This window comes from Mustela erminea, chromosome 17 (assembly GCF_009829155.1).
Source record: "Mustela erminea isolate mMusErm1 chromosome 17, mMusErm1.Pri, whole genome shotgun sequence".
Classification (NCBI taxonomy): Eukaryota; Metazoa; Chordata; class Mammalia; order Carnivora; family Mustelidae; genus Mustela; species Mustela erminea.
This window is the reverse complement of record NC_045630.1, coordinates 62105758-62117569: the sequence shown is the minus strand read 5'-3', so window position 1 is coordinate 62117569 and position 11812 is coordinate 62105758. Positions and strand designations below refer to the sequence as shown.

General features: G+C 54.4%; 1 protein-coding gene across 1 annotated transcript in view; it reads right to left on the bottom strand.

Annotated features, from left to right (window-relative positions):
* Positions 1 to 865: 865 nt before the first annotated feature.
* The window catches only part of LMX1A (LIM homeobox transcription factor 1 alpha), a 156073-nt gene continuing 145126 nt past the window's right edge, over positions 866 to 11812 (bottom strand). Inside the window, exons 5-9 of the mRNA XM_032318966.1 lie at positions 11530 to 11702; positions 8780 to 8857; positions 7397 to 7466; positions 4391 to 4561; positions 866 to 2988 (exon numbers count right to left, since the gene is read on the bottom strand). Of these exons, the coding sequence (XP_032174857.1) occupies positions 2828 to 2988; positions 4391 to 4561; positions 7397 to 7466; positions 8780 to 8857; positions 11530 to 11702 (653 nt within the window). The 3' untranslated portion in view covers positions 866 to 2827. The remainder of the gene's footprint in view (positions 2989 to 4390; positions 4562 to 7396; positions 7467 to 8779; positions 8858 to 11529; positions 11703 to 11812) is intronic.

The window sequence follows — 11812 nt, the reverse complement described above, 5'->3', positions numbered from 1 at the left end:
TGGAAGGGAATAGAGGTGCCCTCAAACTCCTCCCCAGGTCCGTCAGGTGAGCAAAAATATTAATTCCTACTGTTTGGTTAGGAAATCAGGGGGTGGTGCAGCAGGTGGCACTGGCTGGGTTCCCCACACAGACCCCGCACCCCACGTGGCAGGCCGAAGCTGAAGGCTAAGGAGCCGTCGGGCAGACAGACGGTGACAGGGAACGGTCCCCAGCCGGGGCTCTCTGCGGAATCTGGGGACAGAACCAGGAGTCTGAGGGCTCCTCCTGGCAGCCTGGCTTCCTAACTCCCTTCTCTCTGCTTCCAGGCCCTCGGCAGGAGGCTGAGCCTGCTTCTGTGCAGAGGTCGGGGTTGGGGGGGGACAGGGTCTGGCCAGCGGACGAGAGGACACACGGAAGTGACGCCGCCTTTGGAGTGTAAGTCCTGGTCTCGCACTCATTCCTACCATTTCCGTACTTCTTTTCGTCATAGTCGTGACAGTCACCCAGATACCACATGGAAGGCCACCGTGGAGTCTGGGAGAAGCTCCGGTCGGTGGCTCCGCGCCCCCATCCTGCCCGGGCATCGCCCTTCGGTCCTGGGTGAGACATCTTTCTCCTGCTCTGATTTCCAAGCAAACGTCCTCACACCACACCTGCAAACCACCCCGCCTCGAGTGAACTTGACAGCGCCGGCGGAATGTTCCCTGGGCCTCCTTCCGCAGCCGGGTTCGTGAAGACCGAGGCAGGAAGGTTTCGCTGGAGTCGCTTTCCCTTCACGTTCAGCTTCGCCCTGTGCTCCTCCCCAGGCCCCCGTCGACAAAACACCCGTGTCCCCCTGGTTCCGGGCCCTCCACCCCACCCCTGCCCCTGAATCAACGACAGCTCATTTGTAAGAGGTTTTTAATTTCATCTCGGTATGCCATTACGCGTGGAGGAAGGATCTCTATTTGTTTTCACTCACACAGTTTCTGCTACGTTCTCCAGCTCTCTGCCACAGAAGCCCACGGAGTCCCACAGCATCTGCACGATTTCCACTTCCCAGACTGGCTTGGGCTTCTGGGTGGTTTACATAAATTATAAACATGAGCACAAAAATCACACAACACAGACTCTACCATAAGGGATCACGTCCCCTTTGCAGAGAGTGAAGGGACAAGGGTCTAAGGCCCTGGACGTCCTCGGCAGTGAGGCCAAGCCTGGACTGGCCCCTCTCAGAGGGGACCAATCGGACGCCCCGGCTTCCCCTTGAGACCCGTCTGCTTTCCCAGGAGGCCTCCTAGCCCAGAAGTAGCTGGTCCTAGCACCACGAGTGGAGGGCAGGGTGCAGACTCCCGCGTTCGATGGCAGCAGGCCCTTCTGGCTGCAAGTCCGAACAGCGGGACAGAAGAAAGCAGCCTGGGTTTCCGCCTGGATCCCTGCCTCCTCTCTGAGCTCCAGAAGGCTGTTTAGAAATAGATTTTCTAGAACGGGGGCCAGCCGACATCTTATGAAAAGAGCCAGACAGCATAGGTAGTAAATATTTCAGGCTTTCGGGGCACATACGCTCTGTCCCATAGTCCTTTTTTTTTTTTTTAAACAACCCTTTAAAAATGTAAAAAAAAAAAAAAAAGAAAAAAGAAAACAAAATTTGTAGCTGGCAGGCCATAAAACACAGCCTGAGGGCCGTAGTTTGCCGACCCCTGGTCTAGAACACCACGATGCCCTCTCTTCCATCCCCTCAACGACAGCCTCCTCCCCAGCGCAGGACTCCAGCCCCGAGAGGCCCTGAGCGAGCCTTCCCAGCCGAGGCTCTGCCTCAGGGACCTCGGCGGGCAGAGTGGCCCTCAGGGCGCAGGGTGCCAACCGTCTCCCCCTCCGGGAGCCTCTTTTGCCAAGTGGCTGGTCCGGTATTTTAGATAAATACCAGCTATTTGTTCCAGCCCTGCTCACGGGTCCTGGGAGGTGAATGAAGCCTCGGCGTCCCCCAGTGAGGTAGGTACATAGTGTCAGCCTCATCCCACACCTGCCGTTGCTGAAGTTCAAGAGCAAAACTGACCTTCCTACTGCTGCCCACAACTACACGTCAGAACTGAAAAGAAAGCTGAAGAGTCTAGGCTTTACCCTTTCTAAGAACACGCTCGGGGACTTTTCTGTCCCCTCCAAGCCCCATGATTCAACCCCCAAGAGAGCAAGAACCTCGACGACACTCTTGAAAAGAGAACTCGCTCCAGCGCTCGACGCCCCGGGCTCAGGCGGAGCGGCCCTCTCTGCCCTGCCGACAAGTCTCTTCAAACGAAAAATAAAGTTTATAAAAGTAAATTATCTCATTTTATAACTTAAGTGCATCAAGCATTTCCTTAAATATAGTTCACACTGAAAATAAAGTTACTTTTGCTGTACAGTTGGTGTCTGTTATAATTAGGAATAAACTCTGATGATAAAGCATGGAAGCTTACACACGCACACACATCTATCTGTCTGTCTGTCTGTCTGTCTATGGGTATATGGATGCGTAGACATATGCACCTCTTGACAAAAGCTTCCCCAAAAGAGCGGGAAGTTGTTAGGAGTCTCTAGATACCTATAGTTTGCATAAGAATGTCTATATTAAAAGTCCCTGTCCTTAGAGATAAACACATCTTCACACCTAAAGCTAAGACTTATCAGAAACGTGAAACTATGCGATCCGTTACGTGTTCAGTCTTTGGAAATGCCGAGCTACATCAGGTCGTAATATAACAGCATCCCCGACAAAACTCCCTCCCCAGCCCACCTCTTCCCTGGCCTCCCCATCCTAATGCCGGCCGACCCCTCGCGGCCTACGGTTGTTCTGGGTGGGAGCCCAGCCACAGAACTCGAGGGGAAGACTCAAGAGGTAAAGTAAGAATTCTGCATGGAGTACAGGTGGTCGATGGGGTTTCCCACTCGGGACTGCAGGGGTCCGGCTTCTGAGGTCGCTAGGAAACAGTCACCCAGGTTGCTGAGGGAGGTGTCGTCACTATCCAGGTCGTGGAAGAGGGGTTCGGCACCTGAAATGGAGACGACATGGTCAGGAGGGTCCCGAAGAAGGACTCCCTTTGGGATCAGGAATGTGGGGGAGTGCAGCCAGCGGGATGCCGTGGGGCGGGCGGAGGGACAGCCAGGAGGGGAGTGGGACGGAGGGGACCCCATCCCTCTGCAGAAGACCTCTCAGGGCCTTCGCGGGCTCCAGCGGAAAGCCCAACCACAGAAAACAGTATCAACTAGGACAGGCCAGAGGCCCGAATGGGGTGCCGCAGCAGCAAATGTCAGAACGTCTAGACGGTGAGTTTGGGGAGTGGGCAGGAAGGGGCACCTCCACCTGGAGAGGTGGGCAGGGCTCCGGGAGGACTCAGCCCCCAAAATGGTTCTTGAACGTGCATCGGGAAGAAAATCAACACAGGCTCTGTGAAGGAGGCTCGTGCCGCCTCCGGGGTCACAGGGGTCCGTTCAAACAGCAAGATCACACCGAGCGTCTGCTGCCTCCCCGAGTGTGTCCTGCAGAGGAAGGACCGTTAGGGGCCCACCCTGGGCTAGTTTACACCCGGGACGGAGAAGATGGGAGGGCCAGCTGTGGATCGCTCGGGGACCCCAGTGACAAGAACAGAGGCATCTCCCCCTCAGCCTCCGCACGTGTGATCTGCTCAGACGCTCCCAGGTTTGTCCGAATGAGGGTCAGTGAAGTCTGCAGAGCTGGATCTTTGTCCCAGTTTGCTGCACACGTCACATGGGAAGACACGGTCACTTCACACGGTTTTTAATGAAGGAAAAAAAAAAAAAAAGCATTTGCTTGACAAAAATCTGTGAGCTGAGCCACGTCTCTCTAATGCCGTTTTGAAGGTTTGCCAAATAAAACTGTATTTTTAGCTATCAGTGCGGTTTATCACAGATGACCCAGATTAGATGCATCACATATGCCACTGACCTTCTCCGTATAAAAACGCAGTGACCTTCATCTGGCCCTGAGACTGAACTTCAGCCCTCCACTCCAGAGCTCACGCACGCCATTCGCGTGCCCCGGCCCGGCTGCTGACCGTCAGCTGAGGCAGCAAGCAGAGCAGGTAGGGGAGCCTAAGCCAGCCTCACGCCCGGCACTAAAGGCAGCCCCAGCTGGGGTGGGCTGAGAGCAGGCAGGGGTTGGTCTTCACCCCACAGTTCTGGTCATGCTTCAGGAGCGCATTTGGAGCCCCTAAGTAACATCCGTTCAATGAGAAATGGTGCTTTCTGCGAATGGAAATATCACAAACGACTCTGTGTGCTGGTCCTTCTTCTGCGGCCACTGGTTACATGATTCTAGTGGCATTTTCTGGGCACGTACTCTGCCGGCTACTTCGGTGAGGATCTGGGAACCGCGCAGATGTGTCAGGGAGGGAAGGCTGTGAGAGGTCCCTGAGGGGTGGGCGTCCGTCTTACCGTACGGGTGCATGTGGTCCCCCGGCATCTGGGGAGGGGTGAGGCCCTGTCGGAAGGGGTCTGAGCTGTAGACACTCTGCTCAATGGCCAGGAGCTGCTGTGGGGTGGGCAGAGCCGTGTACGGGTTCATGATTCCTTCCATGCCAGCATTCCCGCTGCCGTTGGTCTGAGCTGGGGACAGAGAAGACAGGTCATTCTCCAAGTGCAGCGCGGGATCCCGTGCTGGCAGAGAAGGCTGAGAGCATCTTCCGAAATTCATGTCCCCTGCTGCCCGGTGTCCCGACCCAATACCAGCCTTTGCTATGACTTTGGAAGGAGGAGTGAGGGGGCGGGTGCCTGTGATGCCACGGGCCCCAGACGTGGAGTGGGACGTGCTGCGTCTGCCATCCCACCGTGGGGACCCCACCACACAGACTTCTCACAGGCCTGCTTGAGCAGCTGGCTTCCCCGGAGCCAGCAGCCGGGCAGAGCGCAAAGCAGAAACTGCCGTGTTTGTTGTGACCTTACCTAGGTCAGCCCTAGTCAGCGTCCAAGAGGATGGCACAAGGGTGACGAGCATGGAGAGATCATTTCACTTCCTGGCTCTTGGTTTCCTCATTTATAAAATGGTCTGGAATGAGGCGACATCAGTGGTTCCCAGCCTGTGCCCCACCCCCCAAGGGCCATCATGGGTCATCCTCAGAGAACAGGGATGGGGAAGGTGCAGTTGAACTTGGAGAGCTTCTTCGAAGTACATCATTAAATCCAAGGTGTTTGATGCTACACACAAGTTTGGCAGCCCCTGGAGGGGATGGATCTAAAGACCCTTCGAGCATCCCCTACTGGGAGCGCGTCAGTCAGGTGGGGTTCGTGACTCCAGCCCCGCTGACCTTGTGGAACGGAGAGCAAGAGTCCGTGAGGCATGTGAACGTGCTCTGGAACAACTTGCTACACTTGCGTAGAGAAGTTCTGGAGACAAGAGGACTCACGTCCTGCCTCCACATCCTGCCGTGGGGTTCTCCGCACCTCGGCCTCTGAGCTCTCAGACACTCTACTCCCCGCGAGCTTCTGCTTTCTTACATCTGCCCTAGGATTTTGCCCTCGGGGTTGCCCTTTGAGTTCTCCAAAGCCTCAAGCACTCTGAGTGTGTGTTCTCATAACGCCTTGCTGCGTTCTCCGCCCCCCGAGCGTGCTGGCCTTTAAGAGTCCACATGCATGGCTTCTCCGTGGCCGTGACCCTCTCTGAACTTCCCGGAGGCCCAGTGCAACAGGGCTGGTAGGCGTCATTCTCCCTCCCCAGGGACAGACAGCCTGGGGTGCCAGGAAGCAGAAAGGCTGGTCCCAGATCAAATAGCTCTGGGAGTGGAGCAGGGGCAGCATCTGGGTCTGCTGACTAACCTGCCCCAATAACCTTCCCCAGTCCCCATGTCCTTGCTTAACTCCCCTCTCTGAGCATCTATCTTGACGTTAAGACACTGTTTGGTGTAGAAAATGAGAAGCCACGACAAATCTGGGCTGCAGGAGTCAGATTCTACACTGAGCCGAGCTCAGGTATCAAGCACAAGGCAAGGTCCATCCTGAAAGGGCAAGGAGTCCCGTCTGGGGCCCGAGAGCCAATGTCACAGTCACGGCCTTGTTCAAAATGTGGTCCGTGGGCCAGCAGGAGCGGGTGTCTGTTAAAAATGCAGAATCTCAGGGCCTACCCAGACTAGAGGAATCAGAATCTGTACTTTACCACATGTCAAGCGATTTCTGTGCACACTGATGGCTGACGATTCCTGTTTGAGGTACAAGCAGATCCCTTAGGGAATCCTGCTACAATGCTGTTGGGTGCATAGTCCTTTAAGAATGACATGGTCAGGGGCGCCTGGGTGGCTCAGTTGGTTAAGTGGCTGCCTTTGGCTTAGGTCATGATCCCAGCGTCCTGGGATCGAGTCCCACGTTGGGCTCCTTGCTCGGCAGGGAGCCTGCTTCTCCCTCTGCCTCTGCCTGCCACTCTGTCTGCCTGTGCTTGCTCTCTCTCCCTCTCTCTCTCTCTCTGACAAATAAATAAATAAAAATCTTAAAAAAAAAAAAAAAGAATGACATGGTCAGGGGCGCCTGGGTGGCTCAGTTGGTTAAGTGGCTACCTTTGGCTTAGGTCCTGGGATCGAGCCCCACGTCAGGCTCCCTGCTCAGCGGAGAGTCTGCTTCTCTCTCTCCCTCTGCCTGCTGCTCTGCCTACCTGTGTTCTCTCTCCCTCTTTCTAATAAATAAATAAAATCTTTAAAAAAAATTCAAAAAAGAATGATATAGTCATAATATAGTTATATTTGATTTTTTTTCTTTTGGTTCCCTTGAAAGGTCCCACAATCTGTCCCTCTTGACTCCCTTCCCAGTGCTCACATCAGCCGTATTAGCCACAAGAGCAAATGAAGGTGCTTACGGGAGGGGAGAGTGGGGGCATCACGGCCTAGTGGAACCGAGGTTCACAGACGTCTGCTCCGGTCCTGACTCACCCCCTACTCAGCGAGGACCCCGGTCCCCCTTGTCTGCTCATCAGTGAGGTGGGGACAAAGGACTTCTCTGTTCCCCTGGTGTGAGGGTGTCAGACTCAGGTCGGCATGAGAACCGTCTTTGAACTCTGAACCCATGAATGTGCCCAACCAGGGAGCGGGTTACTGTTTTACTCACAGCATTTTTACTGTCTTATGTTGTTTAGGAAATGGATAAGTCACAGAGGCGTCCTCCGCCAACTGATTTGCTGGGAAGGACAAGGATCTGGCTGTGGCCCGGGCCCTGCAGGGATTCCTGCCGCAGCCCCCGGGGCTCTGGAGAAGGCTCAGACCACAGCAGTCAGCATCCCAGGCCTTGGCTCATGCCTTCGACCTTCTCCCCCAGCCCCCAGGCCTCTATCCTCGCTGGAAGACCACCGCCCTTGGTGCCCCCAGTTCGCCGAGCCCAGAAGCGGCCTTCCACCATCCACCAAGAGCCATGAGGTGGGCGAGGCCTGGACCCTGGCAGGCCTGGCTGGAGGGTCCCACTTACCGGAGCTCAGCCTCTGGGTGTTCTGCTGGTCCTGTTGCTGCTGCTGCTGCCTCCGGGCCAGCTTCTTCATCTGACAAGGAGAGGGGCGCTGGGTTAGGGGGTTAGATCGGGTGACCAGCAGCAGGCCCCTGCCGGGGATATATGAGCCTCGTGTGGAAAGCAGAGGGACCACACCCGCGCTCTCGCTCTGCAGAAGAGCCAGCAGCGTATTTGCCCACGGCTGTTTTGGGCTCTTCCCCTGCCACTGTGGGCCCGTCAGCTGGCTGGGAAGCATGAGGCTGTCAGTCCTCACAAACACAGGGACGTCCCCTCAGCAGAGAAACGTCGCTGCTCATGTGGTGACAGTTTCAAGTGAGGTGTAAGTGCAGGGGTGTGGGGCCCACAGCAAGGGGCTGCTGATGGCGTGGCACCTGGGACATGGCAGGAGGCTGCTCCCTGCCCCCTCCCCCGTCTACTGACTCTGGTGTTCGAGACGCTCGCCAGACCCACAGCCTCAGGGTAAGGAGCCAATCTCCCAGAGCACGCTGGTACCACCAAAACCTCCCAGAAGGAGCATCGTAACCCAACTTCTTGCACTGTGTTCAGTGGAATGTTAGGGTTCCGTGAGACCCTAACAAAAACAAGCATTTCTCTGAGCTTCAAACTCTCCTGCTTTAGGAAGCCATGAGGTTATGGGGCCTCTCAAATCTATGGAAACATGGAGTCCTCCCAGGATGAAGTGTGTACCCAGGGCTCTGCTAGAATTCAGTTAGGGCAGTGCCGTGCTATCCTAACCAATCATGATCAGATAGTGAGACAGGAAGTTATCACCCTCTACAGATTAGGACCCCAGACATATGGGCCATGGGCCACATGCCTTTCTAGGGGCAGGAAACTTGACAAGCACAAGACTATGGTGCAGCAATGTGGACCCTGGTGGGCTCTGGAAGACAGTATGATGGTTGGGGTATATATGGGGGCACTGAGTAAAGGTATTAATGCCACCATGCTACCACATGGCCCCAGAGCTGTCACACGCACGTTATAGAAGGTTCTCTTGGCAATTTTAAAATAACTTTGGTAGCTGCGTTAGTTAAAGGTGATTTAAAGAATCCATTTTTACCAAAAAACACAAAAAGACATTTATGCCAGTAGATGGCTGGCCAGATTCACAGTCACGGCCACCAGGAAAATCAGTCATTTCACTAAAACAAATGCCCTGCCTCTCCCCCAAGCAGGACAGCTGTGGCCCACATGACTGCCCACAACAGAATTTCTGAATCGTGAGAACTACTCTATCCAACGAGTTCTGGTTAGACAACACATCCACAAGTAGTAAGTCCTACCACTGCTATTTTGGGAAACCCGCCACACAGAGACAGACGACAGTACGAAGCTGATTACCTTTGCTCTCTGGTTCTGGAACCACACCTGGACGACACGGACGCTCAGCCCTGTCTCTGCAGCCAGGGTCTCCCTCACCTTGACAAAGTGGAACATTAGAAACAGAGAAACATCGGCATCTCAGAGAGGGGGAAGAACATTCCCGACGCAGCGCATGGGGAGGCCGGCAGGCCGCATCTTGGTGGGAGCTGGCTAGTGGCTAATGGCCACTTTGAGCCCAGACACAAGACCATTGCTTCCCTTCTAGTGGAGGGAAGCCCTTCACCAGGTAAATAAAGGAGGGAATAACTCCTTAGATGTGTGTTCCAAGACGGGTTTCCAAGTGGTTTTTGAACATGAGCGAAACCCATCATCGATTGTGCTTTCGGAGTCGATCCACGCCAATGTACAAACCTACTTAAGGAGAAATGAGGGTGAAAACCACTTTGCAATACAAACAGCGCTCTCTTGTTCTCTTCTGTTTCCGTTCCTTGACCTACATTTTGATTCTATCCCTCACAGCTCTAGGTGACTCTGGGGGCTTCATGAATATTCATATTCACTGTTACCCTGAGCGAGCTCTACTCAAGGAGAACGAGACCAGAGCCATCTGGATTCGGGCAGATCGAGAGCAGTCAGCTCTGACCAGCACATGTGCTGTGGCCCCGTAGAGACAGGACGGTCGGGATCCCCATGCTGAAGGATGGTTGAAACATTCCTCTCCATGCAGACACACGGTGAGGGGCGGGCAAGGTGGCAGGAATGGAAGAGTTGAGAAGCTCAGACTTTCTGAGAGCGAGTCTGAGAGACGCTGCCCTCTTGCTTAGATCCTGGGCGGACATGGGGTTAAATGCCTAACATGGGGGCAGAGAGCTCACAACGGGCCTTGGGAAGTCCTCCTTCAACACACCACGTGGGCTGAGGCTTAGGAGAAGATGATTAAACCAGATCTTTAAGACACATCCTTCTGCTAAGCCAACTAAAATAGCAGTGTGCCCCGACCCCACCTCCACCTGCTGAAACCCTATCCATTTTTCAGAGGCCCAGCTCAAAAGCCACCTGTTCCACAAAGCCTTGCCTGATTCCCCAGACAGAAGTGACCTTTCCCTTCCCTGTGCTCCCACGGCTCCCGGCTGCCCCCCTGCAATGGTCCTCACAGCTTTCTCCCCCATGTTATGTGCACACACATCTCTTCCCTACTGGCTGGTGGCCTGCAGGCTGCCTGGCCACCAGCACCAGCCACAGAGACTGGGAGTCTAACGTGTAGAATTAGTAATAATAGAAGGAGATGATCATTGGTCCTTACCTAAGTCTGCTTTGGGGCTTTCCTTCCTCCCCGCTCCAAGCCTGGAGTTTAAGGAGTATGAAGGCAGAGAAAGGTCTGCTGGAGGTCAAGTGCGATGGCAAACTGTACTATTGGTCAGTTCAGCAGACACGCCCCCTCCCTCCCCTGCACCCACAGGCAGGCCTTCCCCTGCCTCACTTGGGGTTAGCCACATGACTTGTCTTGGCTCATGGGATGAGTGTGAATATGGAATGTGCGATCCAAGGAGAGTCTTTCAGTGGGTTTGCCCGGTATGACCTGGCCTCCTGCCTTCTGCCATCCTCACGGGAACAGCGTGCTCCCTTGGCCTGGAGCCCCAGAGAGACAGGTGGAGCGGGCCTGGACCTGAGCCCAGCTGGGCCACAGCCAAGCTGCAGTCTAGGAGCAGGAACACGATGTCCGCTGGAAGCCACCAAGGTTTTATTTGTTACGACAGCAAAAGGTGACTAATACAGTAGAGAAAAAACAATGCTTGGTTTTTCAAAAATGTGTTTCCTCCACGAGATTCAATTGAAAAAGTTGTCTTACTTGGATAGCATCAGCAACGAGACTGAGCACGCGGCCGTCCATAAGTGGCGGATACTTAATAAACTGGTGCAGCTGTCTGTGGCAGAGACTGCTGACTGTCCCCAGTGTCCCTTCTCTCCTTCCTCCCATTAACCATCGGTCAAGCTTCAGCAGGACATGTGGCCACCCAGGCCAACTCACTGCCCAACCCCCACAGAGGAGGCCAGTCATGGGATTAAACTCTGGCCACCATGTCTGAGTGCAAGTTTCACGAAGAATCTCGGGGCAGGCCTGCCCTCTACTCCCTCTTTCTCCGCCACGGTGGCTGGAAAAGATGGCGGCATGAATGAACCCTGTGGCAGGGAACAGAGCTCCCTGCTGACCTTGGGCTGCTTAGCCCTGGACTGAGACATGAGATGAAAATAAACTCATACCTCATTAAACCACCGAAGTTCACATCAGCCCCATCTGTCCCAGTTCCAAACTGAAAACAATCCAAACACACACCGACCTGGGAGGGACAAACTGTGACACACCCGTACCGGGCGATACCCTTCAGCCACAAAGATGAATGAAGTAAGACATCAGTGAATCCCAAAGTCACCACTCCAAGTGGAACAAACTAGACCCAAACTAAATAAATATATGTCTACAAACCGCTCCGTTTTTGCTCTCCTTGTTAGAGCATCTGGGTCACTCCCCATAAATGTACCTACTATTCTTCCTATCGCTCTCTGTAAACTGAGCCGGCAGCCACTCAAAGTGGGTATGTGTGCACAGAAGGGATCGGGGATCTGGAGCCTTCAGCAGGGCTCAAGGCCACCTGCACAGCCTCCCCCAACGCCTTCACTCCCCCACATGTCCATGGGCAATCCAGAGGAGGGCAAGATACACAAACAAGTGGGGCCCAATCCCTCTTCCTCCCTTCTTTCCCCTGTACCTTCCTGCAAGGCTTGGAGGACACTTCGAATGAGGCCTTGAATGCTCTCCTCTGTTGGGTCGTCAAGATGGTTCTGGGACGTTTGGGGCGCTTATGGTCTTTGCCGTCTTCGGCAGCTCCTTTCCCTGCCCCGTGGGCTGACTTGCAAAGACTTTCTTCATCATCGCTTTTGCCTAAAAGATGAAGAAAACATTGTTAAGTTCTCCAAAGCCACTTTCTGGAGCTGTATGTTATTGTATAACAAGGCACTCGGGTCCGTGTTCCCGGGATGGCTTCCCAGGTG